The sequence below is a fragment of the Nesoenas mayeri genome (genome assembly GCF_963082525.1).
Source record: "Nesoenas mayeri genome assembly, chromosome: 5".
NCBI lineage: Eukaryota > Metazoa > Chordata > Aves > Columbiformes > Columbidae > Nesoenas > Nesoenas mayeri.
This window is the reverse complement of record NC_137548.1, coordinates 68,163,464-68,179,658: the sequence shown is the minus strand read 5'-3', so window position 1 is coordinate 68,179,658 and position 16,195 is coordinate 68,163,464. Positions and strand designations below refer to the sequence as shown.

The following is a 16,195-nucleotide window of genomic DNA, read 5'->3' as shown; positions in this document are numbered from 1 at the left end:
ACAAAGAGAATGGAGGAACCGTTTTGAATCCCAGCCTTTCTCCTGCCCCACGGCGGGCGACACCGAACGGAAATAAATAGGTGGGGGTCAGGAAGGTGCCACTTGCCCTGGGGCGCAGCTGCAGCAACCCCAGCCCTGCCTGGGGACAAGTGACCCGGGGGGCAGTGCATCAGCGCCCCAAGGGCTGACCCCCCCGGCACTGCCCGGCAGCGGCTCTGTGGCCCCAGGAGACCGGGGGGACAGGGCTGCGGGGTGGGGGCAGCAGGGGGCTCAGCCCCGCGGGGATCACTCCAGCCCCCATGGCGGCTTAGAACACTGACTCCAACGCCCCATGCGTTTTGGGGAACCCAGCAGCCTCACCTCCTCGCTCGGAGCCCAGCGCAGGCTCCAGCCCCAGACGCTCCTGGGCGGGACAGTGGCCGCGTCACCCTCACTCCTCACCCTCCAGCTTGAGGCTGACGCTGCGCGGCTTGGCCCAGGGCAGGCTGGGGTTGGCCGTCGAAGACCCCCCCTCCCGCTCAGCTTGGCTGGAGCCCCGCGAGCGCAGGAGCTGGCTCTGCTTGCGGAGAAAGTCGACGGGCGCCGGGCAGCCGTAGGTGCCTTTACCCAGCACGGGGCGGGGGGGTCCCTTGGGGGAATGAGCCAGCGCCGCCGCCTCCAGCTGAGCCAGGTGGGCGACGTAGCCCTCGGACAGGAACTGCGGGACACGGGCAGCCTGAGCGGGTGGCCATGGCCACCACATGCTCCTACAGCCCCAATGGGGTCAGCAAGCGTTCCCTGCAGCCCCAGCCTGTCCCCAGTCCCACCCACTGTACCTGGCACTGGTTGTGGAACTTCTTGACGGCCCGTCCCACGATGTAGATGTGTGCCGGTGCGAGCCCCAGCGAGCTGTAGACAGAGATGTCCTTGGTGGAGCCGTAGCCAGCAACGATGTTGATCTCCGCCTGCCCAGGGACAGGAATGTCAGGGCAAGGAGTGGCCCTTCCCATGGGGACAGCCACCCCAGGGGACACAGACAGCCACCCCAGGGGACAGGGACAGCCACCCCAGGGGACAGGGACACCCTCGTGGGACGGTTGTGACACCCATGGGCTGGGAGCTGCTCCGCTGTGCCCTGAGCTCTGCTCTCAGTCCAGCTCCGAGCATCTCCACCCCCACTCAGGACAGACGCACAGCCCGCAGGACCCCACCACCACCATTGTCCCCCGTGTCCCCACCTCGGTGCGCAGGCTCTGCAGGAAAGCGGTTTTCTGGCGCAGGGGGTCGTGGGTGAGCCCGTCGCAGAAGGAGACGGCGCCATGGGGGAAGTTGTGCTGGGACAGCCAGGCCACCACCCGGTGCTTCTGCATGTCAGGCCGCCCCGTCACGTAGATGATCATGTAGCCCGAGTCCTGCCAGTGCCTACGAGGGGACACGTGTCGGTGGCAGGAGCCTGTGCGAGGACAGTCCTGCTGGCGGGAAGCCACTGAGCATCTCCCAACACACCACACATGGGTGCTGCCCCCAAAACCTTCCTCCTCCTGGGGGTTTTAGCAAGGCTGAAGGCACAGCAGAGCTGTGGGATATCACTCACAACTGGTTTCAGGACCAAAACTGGGAGCAAACTGCAAAAACCCTCTGGGTGTGGGGGCGGCAGGAGATCCCCCAGCTCGTCACCAGGAGGGCAGCCTGCTCCGGTGTCCCGCGCCACCCCAACCGGGTTGTCACCGTGCCACAAAAGGAGGGTTGGCTTGTCCCCACCACAAGAGGGGCACCTACCGTACAACGTCGACAGCTCCCGCCCGCACTTTGGGGTCGCTGCCCATGATGGAGACGCTGGCGGTGAAGGAGCCGTCGATGCTGAAGACGACCGACTCGGTGCCGCGGGCCACCACGGTCAGGTACGCCTCGGCGTAACTGTGGTCCCCCCTGGGCGAGAGAGCAGGGGGCGCTCAGGAGGGGCTCAGGGGGCGCTCAGCTCTGCTAAAAGGGCTGGAGAAGGAACGGAGGTGGCTCTGCACCCCCACAGCAACTCACCTGACCACCATGCGCACGGGGTAGATGCCGATGGCCAGAGCCTTCTCTGGAGGGATGGTGAAGGTCAGGCGGCCGCTGCCGCTCGTCACCTCGGTGCCGTAGTAAAGCCACTTCCCCGACAGCGGCTGCATCATGATGTAAATGTCCACCTGGGAGGGGGAAAAGGGCTGAGCACGGACCAAATCTCCAGATCCAGCCACATCCCCAACCTACAAGTTCTTATAACCCCATCCCCACATCCCACACAGGTTCACATCATCCCATCCCCTGCTGTGGGTGACACCAGCCCTGTGACATCCCCATCCTGTTCAATGGAGTCTCGGTTGCACCCACCAGCCCAGTGGTACCTTCTCCCCGGTCAGCGTCACCACATCCAGGGGTCCGTACATGAAGCGCCCGCTCAGGACCTGCGGTTTGCCCTCGCACACGATCACATCGCTGGCTCGGTGGTTTGCTGTCACATTCTGCAGGGACACAGGGGACTCAGCAGCCAGGGCCACGGGTGGCACCCGAGGGAGCCCGTGAGGTGGCACAGGGACCCTGTGGGGCTGTGGGACCATCCTGGCACCCTCCTGGCAGGCAGGAGCAAACCCTCATGGCTGCATCACCCCTCCGACGAGGGGTGGTCACTCAGGGGTGGCTGGAGCTCAGTGCTGTCCCAGCAAAATGTCACACACCCACTGGCTACAGGGCACGTACCCGGATCTTCACTTGGGTGCGTCTGCGCTGCCACTTCTCCCGGGGGATCGCGGGGCTGTAGATAGAGCTCTCCTCGCTCTCTGCCGGCTGCGGTCCCTCCTTCTCCATCACCTGCCGAGAGGCACAGCCCCGGCTCAGCCCCTGCTGGCACCGGCAAGCCGCGCCGCCCGCCCCGCCGTGCCCGCCGTACCTGGCGCAGGATGAAAGCCACCACATCGGAGGATTCCCAGTAGCTGGCGTGGAAGAGGTGGGGCAGGGTGATGGTGGGGAAGGCGGTCAGGGCATCAGGGCAGTACAACGAGTAGTCGATTCGCTTTGGGCCCCACCAGCGCTCCAGGACTGCGGGGAGAGCCGGGATGAATCCGTCCCCGGGTCACGTTGTGTGTCCCGAGGTGACAGAGTGGGGTGGGGTGGGCAGGGGGTGGCACTTACTCTTGACGACTTCGCTGGTGCTGGCGGAAGTGGGGGGTTCCGGCTCGCTGCCCCTCCAGAAGCCCCCAAAACTGCTGGTGGGAGTGGGGGGGGCGGCCACGTCCACCTCGGGCAGGAACAGGGCAGAGTGCGTCTGCAGGGCCTCCGCTGCGGAGAGCGCCCAGTGAGGCCACCCCAGCCCCCTGGGGACACCGGCCACCCCCCTCCAGCACAGCCCCAAAGGGCTCTTTGCCGCCCCCAAACCCAACCGGGCTCCTGCAGCTGTGGGTGCTCTGGGTGCAGAGCTGGAGCCCCCAGACACACCGTGGGGGGTGCTCACCCAGCAGGGAGGAGGTGCCGTCTCCCAGGGGGTATTTCTGGTAGCGGGGCACGCTGAGCGGCGGCACAGCGTGGAAAGCCTTGGCCAGGAGCGGCTCCAGGCGAGAGGCGCAGGGGTCGGCCGCGTGGAAGAGGTTGTAGATCTGCTCGCAGGCGGGACGCAGCTGGGCCACTGGGACAGAGAGGGGACAGCAAGGGACGTCAGGGCTGCCCAGCGAGGGACAGGGCACGAGGGCTGGTGGGCACAGGGCAGCGCAGCCGGGAGCTCAGCACCCAGTGGGGACAAAGCAGGACCCAGCGAGAGGAAAGGCTGGGGGGCAAACCCAGGACACGGGTGACAGCCAGGGCTGGCACAGAGTGGGGAAGGGGACATTCGGGCACACAGCAACACCTGTGCGACCAGGGCTGGGCGTGCAAGGGGCTCAAACCCAAGCAGAATCTTTGGGCAGGTCCTGGGGGAGCTCAGGCTTGCAGGGACTGGAGGAGCACAACCTGGGGACAAGGACTTGAGCCCCACAAGAGGATCAGGGCGGGCAGTGTGGCTGGGGGGTCCTCACCATCCAGAGCGGGCATGATGGTCTTGCGCAGCGCCAGCACCAGCCCCAGCGGGGAACCGAAGAGGAAGAAGCCGGATACCTTAAAATCGAGGCGGGTGCTGGTGCTTTCCGCCCCGTCCCGCGGTGCCTCTGCCTCCAGCGGGGCCTCGCTGGCCTGCAGGCTGGGACAGCGGGGCTGGTGGGCATGGGGAGGGACGGCACCGTCCCCATCCCACCAGCCTGGAGACAAGTCTGCGCCCAGCATGGCCCCGTTAGCCCGGAGGAGCTGCTGGAAGCGGGGAAGCCCCAGCAAGACACTCCAGGGCGGGCTGTCCCTGCACAACACTCCTGCCCAGGCTGGTGCGGACAGAAAGGCACAAAATTAGTGGGAAGATGAGCAGCGTTCCCAGCCGCTGCCAACCATCCCCGTCACTCTCACCTGCTCGAGGAGCTGTGGACGTCCCTCTGTGTCCCCGGCTCGGGGCTGGCCTGGCCCGACCCCGCGGCTCCGTCCGCCCCCTCGGCCAGGGGGTCCCGGCTGCCGCACAGGTCGGGGGACGCGGGCTCCGCGCTCTGCGGGGGAAACACAGCGACCGCCGGTCCCCGCTTAGACACACCCCACCAGCCCCGCACCCCAGCCCCGGGGCTCTGAACCCCCCTTCCCACCCCGGCACTCACCAGGCTGCCGCGGCGGCTGCTGCTGCGGCTGCCCCCCGCGCCCCCCCGGCTCTGGCAGAGCGCGTCGAAGCCCAGGATGCCGCCCACGCAGTCCCCCAGCAGCACCACCTGCCAACAGCACCGCGGCCAGGGTGAGGAGGGACGGAGGCCCCCACACAGGGGAGCATGGTCCCTGGTGGAGCCTGCAGCAAAGCTCCCCCCAAATCCCGTCTGACCTGGCCGCAGAAGCCAGCGCCTTCCCCAGAGTGCAGGAAGGTGCTGTAGGCCTGGTTGGCGCGGGCGATGACGGTCCCCACGGCATGCTGGTAGCTCCCCGAGGAGGTGGCCAGCAGCGGGAGGGCTGCCAGCGGGATGTGGTCCTGGCTGCTGGACAGGCTGTCCCTGTCGTGGCTGTAGGGGCTGAGCCTGAGAGGGACAAGGTGGGGGGGACAAGGAACGTGTGAGGAGGATGAATGGGGCTGCCCTGATGTCCCCATCCCATTGCACAACACTTGCCCCAGGATGCTGCACTGGGAGTCATCCCCATCCCATGCCATCCCATCTCACCGCTTGCCCTAAATCATAGAATCACAGAATAATTTCGATTGGAAAAGCCCCTCAAGATCATGGACTCCACCCGTTCCCCCAGCCCTGTCCCTGCCCCATGTCCTGAGAACCTCATGTCCGTCTGTCCAGCCTTCCAGGGCTGGTGACTCCAGCATTGCCCTGGGCAGCCTGTTCCAATGCCCCACAGCCCTTTGGGGAAGAAATTGTTCCCCACATCCAACCTCAACCTCCCCTGGTGCAACTTGAGGCTGTTTCCTCTTGTCCTTGCTGCACCAGGAGAAGCAAAGTCCCTGAGGCCACCACCTCTGCTGTCCCCTCCCGCAGCTCTGGGGCGCTTTTCCATGGGGACAACCCCCTCCTCACCCACAATCCCGGCACACAGCACTGCCATCCGTACTTAGAGACGAGGGCGTAGGCAGTGGCGCAGATGGGCGGGCAGGGGACAAGGCGCAGGGCCACGTGTCCCAGCGCCTCGGGGAAGTGGATGCGGGTGACGGCGTCGAAGGTGGCCGCCAGCGTCTGCACGTCCGCCTGCTTGGAGCCCGGCTCGCCCACCCCCTGGTCCAGGATGTTGCCGCTGTGGAGGATGAGGAAGAGGGCATGGATCCGGCACGCCTGCGCCACGCTCTCCACCGAGCCGCCCTGCGGGAAGGAACACGCTGCCATCAGCACCTGTGCCGGGTGGCACGGCCGGGGGACACGGCACAAGCGAGGGGATGAGCTGGGCACGCACCTCGGGGAAGCTGGACGTCCCCAGTCCTTCGCCATCCACCTTGGCGGCGCTGGCTCCATCCACTGCGAGCAAATAGCCCCAATTAACCCAGATGGGGTTTCCAGGGTGGGCAGTCCCCTCCCAGGCCACCCACATCAGGGTTTGGGAACAGGGCCCCTTCACGACTCACCCAGCGCCTCATCCAGCTCCGCCGGCCACTCCAGTGTGTCCAAGAAGTCATTGGAGCTCCACTTGGTCATTTCCTTCGCAAAGACCTCGTCGCTGTCAGATAGGTCCTCTGCAGCAGCGGGGAAGGGACCGTGGGTTTGGGGAGCACCTCTGTGCTCGCCCCCCCGCCCCAGAGCCCCCGCCAGGCGCACCCAGCCCACCCCGAGCCAGTGCCGTACCGTGGGCATCGAAAAACTCCTCTTCAGAGCTGTTCTCGGAGTCGCGGGCGATGTTCTGCATCCGCCACTCGGACAGGCTCTGCGGAGACACCCCCCCTGCCGCCAGCGCCGGCTCAGCACCCGCGGCCAGGCCACAATCCTGCCCCATAGTCCCACTTGTTCTTCCAGCCCTGGGGCACCCAGAGCCCCAAATCAGGGAAGAGGGGGTCCCCTGAGGCATATCCTATGGCGAAGAGCACCCGGGGGCTCTGGGGGTCCCCATGCCACCCCTGCAGGACACAGCCCCTCACCTCCGTGCTGGGAAGAGTAGGAGGAGCGGGAGGAGGTGGACCACTGCTTGGCAAAGGAATCGTCAGGAGAGGCATCGGCCCCAACCTGCACCTCGGCTCCTCCGTCCTGCTCGCTGGGCGCCCCCGGCTCCGGCCGCCCCTCGGAGCTGGGCCCAGCACTGGGGGGTTCCTCGGCCTCACCACGTTTGGCCATTTTCTGCGCCAGCATCCGTGCTGTCTCCTCCTCCAGCTGCCGAATGTCCTCCATCGTCAGGTCCGTCCACTCGTCCTGCCAGCACCAGGCCTGGCGGTGGGCGCGCAGCATCACCTTCCGCAAACCTGCCGTGTCGGGGGGCACAGGGAGCGAGCTCGGGGTGTCCCCCGCCAAACCTGCCCCCCGGCAGCACCAAGGGGCCAGCGGTCGGGATGTCCCCACTCACCCACGTCGTGGATGAACTGCTCGATCTTGGATTGCATCCCCCAGTAGCGGAACTCCACCTTGCAGAGCTTGTAGGCGCACATCAGGGTCCCGCTGGCCGCCGTCTCCAGCCAGTCGTCCCCCAGCGGCCCCCGGCCCGTCTTGGCTGATCGGTAGAGTTTGGGGTCCTCCTCGGGCTTGTATTCCCCGGGGGAGATGGGGTCACGCACGATGTCGATGGTGTCTGCGGGAAAAACGGCGCTTGTCACCCTGGGGTGCTCAGCGAGGGGACACGGGCAGGTGGGAGACCCCTCAAGGAGAAAAACGGGGTTAAAAAACAGGGTGTCTTCCAAGCAAAATGATTTTGTGACTCTAAAAACGCACAGGAAATTATTCCCAGGAGCCACACATCCAACAGTCAGTAACGAACACTCTCCATCCCCGTGGGTTTAACATCAAAGGTGCCTTTGGGTGCACCTGAACGTGTCCCATCCCTGCGTGGGGGCCGGACCCGGCGCCCTGTGGCTGCGAGAGGCAGCGGGGGCCGCGGGGGGGCACGGAGGCAGCGAGGCGAGCGGGGAGCCGGGCTGACACACATACATGCATTAGCGGGAGATTTGGCAGCTGGGAGAGCGGCCCCGGCGACCCCGGGGGACGTGGGGGCTGGTGCCGAGGAACAGGCGCATCCAGCAGCTCGGTGCGGTGCTGAGACCCACCGTCTGCCCCCCCAGACCCGAGGGTCCCCCCAAAATGGGACACAGAGCTCAGCAAAACCACCATGAGACTAAGGAGGAGCCCTCATCAAGGGGAGGGATGCGATGGCAAAGCCCCCCTCTCCACAAAATGGGAGTGAGCCCCCAAAATGGAGGTGGCATCCCCATAACTGTAGGGGGAGATCACAGATGGCACCCAGAAAAACATGATCCAATGACCCTCAGGGGCCATTTGGGCCTGAGCCTGCACAAAATTTCCTGCAGTTTGGCTGCTCCAGCCCCGTCTCCAGGCCAGATCCCTCCAGTCTGGCCGGGGGGGCTCTGGGGGGCCCAGGGTACCCCGCTGGTCCCAGGACCTTCCTGCAGAGCTGTCCCCGCACTGTCACCCCAGCCCATCCCCAGGTGCTGCCCTGGAGGTGCCCACTGGCCTCTGCCTTCAGCTTGGGCCAAAAAAATGAAAAAAAGGAGAAAAAAGGACTTTTAAGAGTGAGAACAGGAGGGCAGCTGCAGGGCAGGCGCTGGAGCCGAGGTGCAAAGTGCTGCAACCCCTCCAACCCCCCCAGCCTGCAAAACACACCCCAGGGTGGGAAAACAGCCCAGGGTGTCTAAATTGTGTGGTAAGAGGGGCTGAGAGGACACCCTGGGGGACCACATCTCCCCGCCTGAAGCACAGCCCTGCGTGCCCCCCAGGAAAGCATCTCTGCAGCCACACCATGGAAATCAGAGCTGCCCCAAGCCCACAGAACAGCCAGAGCCTGGCCGCAGCGGTGGCTGAACACGAGCCCCTACAGCAGCACCGGCCGAGCAGCCGGGATGGCCACACGCTGTGGTCACAGCGAGAGCTGGGAAAGGACCTGCAGCTCCCAACAGCATCACTCCTCTGACAACTGGAGGGGCCGTTTGCTCTTATCGCTGCAGGAAAACCGGCGAGGAGGCCGCTGACCCCGTGGTTCACCCCGACACGAACCGCGGCGTTTGCTCTGCCACCCTTTGAAACGCGAGATGGGGTTTAAATCTGTCGGTGCTACGGGACACCGGGGAGGGAGCACGACCTGGCAAAGAAAATCCCTACGGGACGGGCACCACGGGGAGGATCAGGCAGGGCAGCGGGCACATGGCTGCGCTCTGTCCGCTTGGTCCCTGTCACTGCCTGGGGGTGGCAAGGGCAGAATTTGTCCCTCCAGGCCCAAGTCACCAGCATCCTGGCCGGACATCCCCGGTGCCGCAAGAGCCAATAAGAGAAATAGGTCAGATGAATCATTTCCTCCGAGTGCCTATTTTAGGCCTCCATTTTAAGAGGCTGCGCGTCACGCTTTGCACTCCAGCGCCTAAAACAACCAGACTGACACCCCCGGGAACGGGAGGCCACAGCGGCCGGGGCCGAACCCGCCGGCGGGGGAGGAATCGCACCCCAGGCTCCCCGTTCTGCCCACCAGTTCCCCCAGTAGGCAGCAGAGATGCCCAGAGCTGCAGAGCGATCTGGAGCAAAGCCCTGGGGAGCAGGAGAAGCAGGACAGGGGGTGGGAAAACAGGGACAGGCTTTTCCAGCTCCATCTGATCCAAAACGCCCCGCAGGACCCTGGTAAGGGTTCCCGTGCACACCCAGAGAGCCAAAGTCACGCCAGACTGTGTGGGACAGGGACAGGGAAGTAGCGAGGAGCAGGCTGGCACCAGGAAGGGGAGGGCTGCAAACAGGCAAAGGACAAAACTGCTTCCCAAAACATCTTCAACACAGACTCTAGTTTAGCAGCGCTGCCAAGGGAGCTCAGGGCAGGGAGCTGGGGGTGCAGGCGCTTTACCCTGCCAGGGTCCCCACATATCTGTCCCCAAAACGTGAGGAACAGCACAAAGAGCACAGCCAAGCATGTTGCATACAGCGGGAAGCTGAGCCCCTCGGGCACCGCTGCGCACCCACACACCCAGCCGGGGAGCACCGCGGGGAACCCCCACAGGCACCGGGTCCTGCCAGGCGCCCCGAGCCAGCCCCGTGGCACCCGTGCTCACCCAAAATCCTCTGCCTCTTCTCAGCCGCGCTCAGGTTGAAAACATTGGTCTGCTGGCCCGCGTCCGGCCGGTAGTACGTCTCGATGTCAATGGAGAACTTCTCCACGAAGGGACAGGTGTACCTGGGGGATGTGCAGGGACAGGTCTAAGCCTGGTGGCACGGCCACCCCACAGCCCACCCCGCGTCCCCAGCGAGTCCCACCTGGTTCGGGTGTAGGGGTACGCGTTCCAGGACTCCTCCTCCACCTGCAGCGCGGCTTTGGGGAGCAGAGCCCGAAACCAGCTGGGGATGTGGGAGCCCACGTGGTAGATCTTGTGGGTGTACTGGCCGCTGCCGCCGGGGCCGTCGCTGTAGGGCCGGTTGGCCAGAATCTCCACGCCGCTGCCCTCGCCGCTCGACTCCTCCCGGCTCTTCTTCTGCGGGGAGAGCGGTGGGGTGAGCACAGCCTCCCCAAACCTGGCACCTCACAGGCCCCCAGGGTCCCTGTACCCACCCGCAACCCCCATTTCCCCTGTGCTCATACCCCCCAGCCCCACACCCGCCCCCAGGACCCCCCGGCTTGGCTCAGCGGCTCCAAACCCACCCAGAGCTCACTGATCCCAATCCTCCAGGGTCAGCCTCAGGCCCCGTGTGCCCCCAGGCTCCAGGATGAGCTCCACAGACCCCTACACCTCTCATGCTCAGCCCCACAGCCCCCCACATCCCTTAAAGACTCAGCCCCACAGCACCCTGCACCCTCCCAGGTTCCATGCTGAGCCCCACAGCCTCCTGGACCCCGCAGCTCCCCACGTTCAGCCCCACAGCCCCCCATGCTCAGCCTCACAGCCTCCTGCAGCCCCCAGCCCCGCATGCTCAGCCTCACAGACCCCTGCACCCCCCAGCTCCCCACGTTCAGCCCCACAGCCCCCCATGCTCAGCCCCACAGCAACCCCCATGCTGGGCCCCAGCCCCACCTGGATCATGTAGAGCTGGGCCACCTGGTACTCGTCCACGCTCATGGGCAGCAGGACGTGGTACTCCTTGATGAGCATGGCGGCGGGGGGCAGCGCCGCCGGGGGCAGCGCCTGCGGGGGCGGCCGTTATCCCGGCTCGGCCCGGCCAAGCCCGGCTCAGCCCGGCCCGGCCCGGCCCGCTGGGCGCCCGTTGCGACGCTCTCGAGCCCGCCCCGTTCCCATGGCGACGCGCCCCCCGCCCGCTCGGCCCCGCCCGCCCCGTCCTCGGCTCCGCTCGGCTCTTTCCGGATCCCTTCGGCTCCGCTCGCCCCCCGCCGCCGCCCCCCCCACCCGCGGCCCCGCCGAACCTGCGCTGCTCCGAACCGGCCCCTCGGCCCGTGACATCACAGCCCGTTCCCACGGAGACGGCCGTGACGTAGGGAGGGGGGGCCGTGACGTCAGAAGGCGGAAGGCGGGGAGCGCCGCTGCACGGGCGTTCCGCGTGCGCCGGCACCCCCGGACCGACCCCCCGGACCGACCCCCCCGGACCGACCCCCCACCCGGGCCGAGGTTTTTATTTTCGAAACCCATTATTTTCAGAGTTCAAAGAGGGGTTTGCTCCTTCCTGCACTTCTCGGCCAGGCACAGCTGCAAGCCCTTCCTGATCCCAGCCCTCCCCAGCTACACCCCCCAGAGCAGCGGTCCCCGTGTTTCCCCAGCAGCCCCGGGGACGCCCCAGTCACCCCAGCACCCACCGCACCCCCCACGCGGACACAGCACAAGGCAGAGTCCCAACCATGTCCTTTATTTATAAAAACACGCATTTATAAAGAGCAGAGAGCCGGGGGGGTGCGGGCAGCACGCAGCCCCCCCCGCCGCCAGCGGGGCAGGGACACCGGGGGTCCCCGGGGGGGGATCCCGGGTGACAGCAGCCGTTACGTGCGGGCGTTCCGCTCTGTCTCTGCCAGGCACTCCCTGACCAGCGCCCGGGCGTGGATGATGCCTGCGGGGAGAAGCACAGGAACACCCCACATCAGCCGCTCCCTGCTCTGCGGAGAGGGGACGAAGCACCGGGGGCTGAGCGGTGTGTGTGTCCCGCCCCGGCCGCCCCTACCCCGCTTCAGCCGCTCCATGGCACTCTTGCTGCCGGCGTAGGTGGGCCGGATCTCCTTGCCCATCTCCTCGATGACGGAGAGCAGGTCCGTGTAGGTGCTCTGCGAGCCCTGAGCCCCGGGGGGCTTCATCGCCTGCGGGGGTGGGAGGGAACAGAGGGGCTGAGCGCCGCCCCCGAGCCCCCGGCCCCGCCGCCGCCCCCCGACTCACCTGCACGTAGCCCATGGACGGCGGCCCGAAGTCATTGAAGAGGGGCCGGAACGCGGCGGCGGCGCCGGGGACCGAACCGGAGGGCGACGGGACGCTCGTGGCTGCGGGGAACGGAGGGTTAACGGCTGCTCCCACCCCTTCACCGGGGCTCCTTCCGCTTCCCTGGGACCCTCCGGCCCCCGCGGTTACCGAGGGGTTGCGCTCACCGGCGGGTGGTGCCCCCGGCCCCGGCGGGGCGGGGCTGGCGCTGGCTGCTCCGGGGGTAGCGGGGGCGGGAGCGATGGGCTTGTAGGACATCCCCAACGGCCGCCCGCCGCTGCCGGGTCCCGGGAGCCCGGCGGGGGTCGGTGGGCGGCCCCCGCGCTCGCCCCGCCGGTTGTAGCGCCGCTGCCCGCCTCTCCTCAGCTCAGCTCAACCCTACAGACCCGACCCAAGACCCGGGGAGAGCGGAGCGCGGCGGCTCCGGCCCGGTCCCGCTGCGCAGGCCCCGCCGCGGCCCGGCCTGGCCTGACCCGGCCGCCTCCCCCCGCCGGTGCCGCCGCTCGCCCTGATGACGCCTGCGCGCCACGCCGCCATACGTCATCACGCCGCCGCGCGCCTGCCCCGCCCCCCCGCCCGTCACCGTGGAGACACGCGGCGTCGGCCCCGCCCACCGACCCCCGCGCGACCAGCGGCTCCCGCCGCCTCTTCCCGAGCGGGAACCGAGCGGGGCCGGAGCCGCCGCCACCCCCGCGACCGGCCCGGCGGCCGCACCGGGCTCCGCGGGCCTCCCGCCGCCACGGGCCGGCGCAGCGGAGCGGGGCCGGGCGCACCGGGACACACGCCGGTTGCTGCACCCAGTGCGGGCAACTGAACCGGAGAAACAAACTTAACGGCAGAGTCAGTTCTGCTGTTGAACAGCACCCTCTGCTTTATCAGCGCTGGGGATCATCCTCCACCGTGCTCCCCGAAACTGCAAAATATCCCCTGGGGGCATCATCGGGGACAATTGCAATCTTGACAATAGTGAATTTTAGTTTTGTTACTCTTACGAAGTAAAATTTGGGCTTTGCCCAGAGTATTAAAAATTTTACTTTATATCTGTGACCCTAATTTTAACGCTAAGAATTTTTACTTGTGTGGTGCTACAATGTTCTCTTTGGTATTGCTATCCAATAACAGATAATTATGCCCGTACTGCAACACAAGATGATAATATTTTGTAGATCAGTGTTGCAAAAGAATTTTCAAGTATATTGAAAAGTGGGGAATTGAAGAGAAGCTGCTACATTAACGTACACTGTGATTAAGTTAGAAAAGACATACCCACCATTAACCAATTGACATGATAAGTGCTTTCTGACCTTCTGCAAAACAAAGGGATATTTTTCAAGTCTTAGATCCTTCTGCATGACAAGAGGGAAACAGAACGTTCAGTTACACATTGTTTAGAAGCAGAGCGTTTAGTTTATATTTAACTAATAATTAATAGATGTATTGTAAGAAACTAAACTAACATCACAAATTATTTCTTAGTATAGCACTGTATGCCAAAATTTTCAGAAATTGTAACGCATATGTAACAATTATGTGAATATAAGCAATGCAAGAGCATCCAGTGTTTGGAGCGCTTATGGAGGATGATCCCCAGCGCTTCCCAGCGCTGATACAATAAAGAACGCCGCTTAACAGTAGAACTGACTCTGCTGTTACGTTTATTTCTCCGCTTCTCAACCGTGGAGGGAACGGTCACGAGCAAATTCTATTTAAATGCAACAGGACAAGCAAAAGTCTGTAGAGAGAGTTTTTCATTGCAAAAGGGTAAAGCCTGAAAAAGTTCACATATTTGTTCAGACACCCCCGGGTGAGGCGTGGAGGAGGATTTATTCCCTGCCCCGGCGCTGGGTACAGGGGTCACAGCAGAGGCTGGAGGATGAACCAGCTGGAGTTTTGGGGAACAGCGGGTGGGATGAGCCCAGGGGTGACGGGGACGCTGCAGGGTGGAGCAGAGGTGACAGCGGCCGATGCCCAGCCAAACCTGCACCAAAAAGTGGCCTGGCCCCGCCACCCCACGCCGCCGTTGGGCCTCGGCAGCCGGGCGGGCGCGTGGCCGGGGCGAGTCTGACACCGCCGGCACCGGAGGAGCGAGGGCCCTGCCCGGGCTCGGGTGCCGCGCTGCCCCGGCACGGCCCCCGCCACAGCCCGCCGTCTCCTCCGCACCCCCGTCTTCGTAAGGCACGGCGGGGGCTCGGCTCCCGTGTTGGCACGCGCCATCCTCAGCGCGACATCATCCGCACAAACTCTGCCGGAGGGAGAACACGGACTAAACACCCCCGATATCCCCGCGGATGCTCCTGGCCCCCTCCCCGCCCCTACCTTCGAAGTCCACCAGGCCGTCCCCGTTGAGATCCACGTCCTTGAGGATCTCGTCCACCTCGCGGTAGTTGAGCTGCTGCCCCAGCAGCTTGCGCATGGCCTCCCGCAGCTCTGCCATGCTGATCTGCCCGTCCCCGTTGGTGTCGAACTGCAGGGCGAGCGTGTCACCCTGGGCGCGCGGCAGCTGCCTGCGCCAGGCTGCCTCCCGTCCCCGTCCCCTCACCTCGCGGAAGGCGTCACGCAGCTCCTTGATCCCGATCATGTCTGCCGTCTCCGCCAGCATCTTGGGGCCCATCAGTTCCACAAAGTCGTCAAAATCCACCTTGCCCCCGGCTACGGGAGAACGGGGGTGTCACCGGGGTGGGGGGGCAGGGATCAGCGGAGGGGTCTCCCCATGTCCCACCACCTACTGATCTGCTGGGACAGCTCGATGAGCTCCATCTCAGTGGGCATGTAGCCCATGGTCCGCATGCACTCGCCCAGGTCCTTGTAGCTGATGTACCCGTCGCGGTCCTTGTCGAACTCCCGGAAGGCCTGTTTGAGCTCTGGGGACAGCACGGTGTCACCGCCGGCACCGCCGCCACCCCCTCCCTGTCCCCCGGCCCCACGCCTCCTCACCCTCGATCTCTTCAGGCCGCAGCTCTCGATCCTGGGAAAGAGAAAGCGCGAAGAGCCATCAGGGGCTCCTACTCCCACCGATCCCCCCGGGGATCCTGCCCTAAATCCGCCGCCGGCTCGCGGGCGGCAGCGCGGTGCCCGGTGCGGATGCGGGGAGAGGGGACACGTACCAGCTGGGTGATGGCGATGCTCTGCCGCAGGAAGATGCAGGCCGGCCCCACCAGCCCCTGCAGCACCGAGTAATTCTGCAACGGCGGGGACTGTGCCGCCTCTGCCACGTCCTCGGCGTCCCCGGTGCCAGGGACCGGAGCACCGGAGCGCGGCTTCCCATCCTGCAGGCAGAGTAGGTGTTGGTGGCAAGGCGGGGGACTGAGCCGGGGCTCCCCCCACCCTCCTCCTGCTCGCCATGGCGGGCACAGGGCGGCCTTACCTTGGGGAGCCTCCGCTCAGGGGTCTTGGTGCAGTTGCCCATGGCTGGGGGCCGCCCCGCGCCGCAGGGCATGCCTGGCCCCGGGGGGGCCGGCTGGCAGGGTGCTGGGGGCTGCCGCCCCGCCAGGGCCAGGGCCGGTGTGAGAGCGGCGGGGGCTGCCCGGGGATTTGAGGTTTTTATGGAATATCTGAGGATATGCAGGGCAGGCGGGGGGGGCACTGTGCCCGTGCACAAACATAATCCACCGGATTATTCCCTGCTTGGCCGCTCTGCTCCAGATGTGGGGAGCCGCCCAGCTGTTCCCCGGCCCCTGCCTCTCCCTGCGGGGGCACTCAGGGTCCCCCAGCCCTGCTGTACCCCGGCCTTCGCCCCCACCACTGGTTACCTGCCCAAAAGCGGGGGGCGGCTGGGGCCCCGGCTCCTCGGTGGCCCGCTGATGCTCCATGGGGGGTGCACCAGGTTGGTGGGGCCGCCCCCGGTTCCCCAGGGTGCCGGTGGTGCTGGGACCCCTGTGCCTGCAGAGCTGCGGGGCCGAGCGGAGACAGCGGCCACCCCGTCTACTGGGGCCGTGGGGGCGGGAGGTGCCCCGGCAGGCGGGGGGCGCGGGGCTGCCGGTGCCCTGGCGCTGGGGCCCACGGAAGAGGAAGAACATGCTGCCCGCCGCCCTGTCCCACTGCTCGCCAACGGTCCCTGCTCTCTCTCCCCATCCCGGGGCCGGACGGGAGGGAAACCGGATCCCCCAGCCCCAGCCCTCGCCCCGGCCCCGCTCCCTCGCCGGGACGAGGCCA

General features: G+C 65.9%; 3 protein-coding genes across 3 annotated transcripts; all 3 read right to left on the bottom strand.

Annotated features, from left to right (window-relative positions):
- Window positions 1–20: 20 nt before the first annotated feature.
- Window positions 21–10,796, bottom strand: PITPNM1 (phosphatidylinositol transfer protein membrane associated 1). The gene is made up of 23 exons (XM_080344654.1): window positions 10,703–10,796; window positions 9,951–10,165; window positions 9,749–9,870; window positions 7,054–7,275; window positions 6,635–6,952; window positions 6,345–6,440; window positions 6,128–6,235; window positions 5,959–6,020; window positions 5,623–5,867; window positions 4,895–5,084; window positions 4,680–4,787; window positions 4,441–4,574; window positions 4,023–4,183; window positions 3,467–3,637; window positions 3,148–3,294; window positions 2,906–3,054; window positions 2,716–2,826; window positions 2,364–2,480; window positions 2,017–2,165; window positions 1,759–1,908; window positions 1,218–1,401; window positions 816–944; window positions 21–697 (listed from the first exon to the last, which is right to left on the bottom strand). Exons 1-23 carry the CDS (start codon window positions 10,778–10,780, stop codon window positions 431–433), a joined length of 3,633 nt encoding a protein of 1,210 aa, XP_080200780.1. The 5' UTR covers window positions 10,781–10,796; the 3' UTR covers window positions 21–430.
- A 674-nt stretch (window positions 10,797–11,470) lies between these two features.
- CDK2AP2 (cyclin dependent kinase 2 associated protein 2) lies at window positions 11,471–12,572 on the bottom strand. The gene is made up of 4 exons (XM_080346190.1): window positions 12,211–12,572; window positions 12,005–12,105; window positions 11,796–11,928; window positions 11,471–11,684 (listed from the first exon to the last, which is right to left on the bottom strand). The coding sequence occupies exons 1-4, from the start codon at window positions 12,299–12,301 to the stop codon at window positions 11,617–11,619; spliced, it is 393 nt and encodes a 130-aa protein (XP_080202316.1). The 5' UTR covers window positions 12,302–12,572; the 3' UTR covers window positions 11,471–11,616.
- Window positions 12,573–14,259: 1,687 nt separating this feature from the next.
- On the bottom strand, window positions 14,260–16,059 carry CABP2 (calcium binding protein 2; the record flags this gene model as incomplete). Its single annotated transcript, XM_080346075.1, has 7 exons — window positions 14,260–14,285; window positions 14,360–14,507; window positions 14,583–14,692; window positions 14,770–14,904; window positions 14,978–15,008; window positions 15,148–15,309; window positions 15,793–16,059. The coding sequence occupies 7 exons, from the start codon at window positions 16,057–16,059 to the stop codon at window positions 14,260–14,262; spliced, it is 879 nt and encodes a 292-aa protein (XP_080202201.1).
- Between the last annotated feature and the right edge of the window lie 136 nt (window positions 16,060–16,195).

What these genes read in the sequence shown, in the direction of transcription:
- PITPNM1 (XM_080344654.1), bottom strand. Translation starts at nt 10,780, where the DNA reads ATGCTCATCAAGGAGTACCACGTCCTGCTGCCCATGAGCGTGGACGAG. An exon ending in CTACTCTTCCCAGCACGGAG is followed by an intron (nt 6,441 to 6,634) that starts GTGAGGGGCTGT and finishes CGCTGGCGGCAG; the next exon opens with GGGGGGTGTCTCCGCAGAGC. An exon ending in GGAGTTTTTCGATGCCCACG is followed by an intron (nt 6,236 to 6,344) that starts GTACGGCACTGG and finishes CCGCTGCTGCAG; the next exon opens with AGGACCTATCTGACAGCGAC.
- CDK2AP2 (XM_080346190.1), bottom strand. Translation starts at nt 12,301, where the DNA reads ATGTCCTACAAGCCCATCGCTCCCGCCCCCGCTACCCCCGGAGCAGCC. An exon ending in CGTCCATGGGCTACGTGCAG is followed by an intron (nt 11,929 to 12,004) that starts GTGAGTCGGGGG and finishes CCACCCCCGCAG; the next exon opens with GCGATGAAGCCCCCCGGGGC. An exon ending in CATGGAGCGGCTGAAGCGGG is followed by an intron (nt 11,685 to 11,795) that starts GTAGGGGCGGCC and finishes TTCTCCCCGCAG; the next exon opens with GCATCATCCACGCCCGGGCG.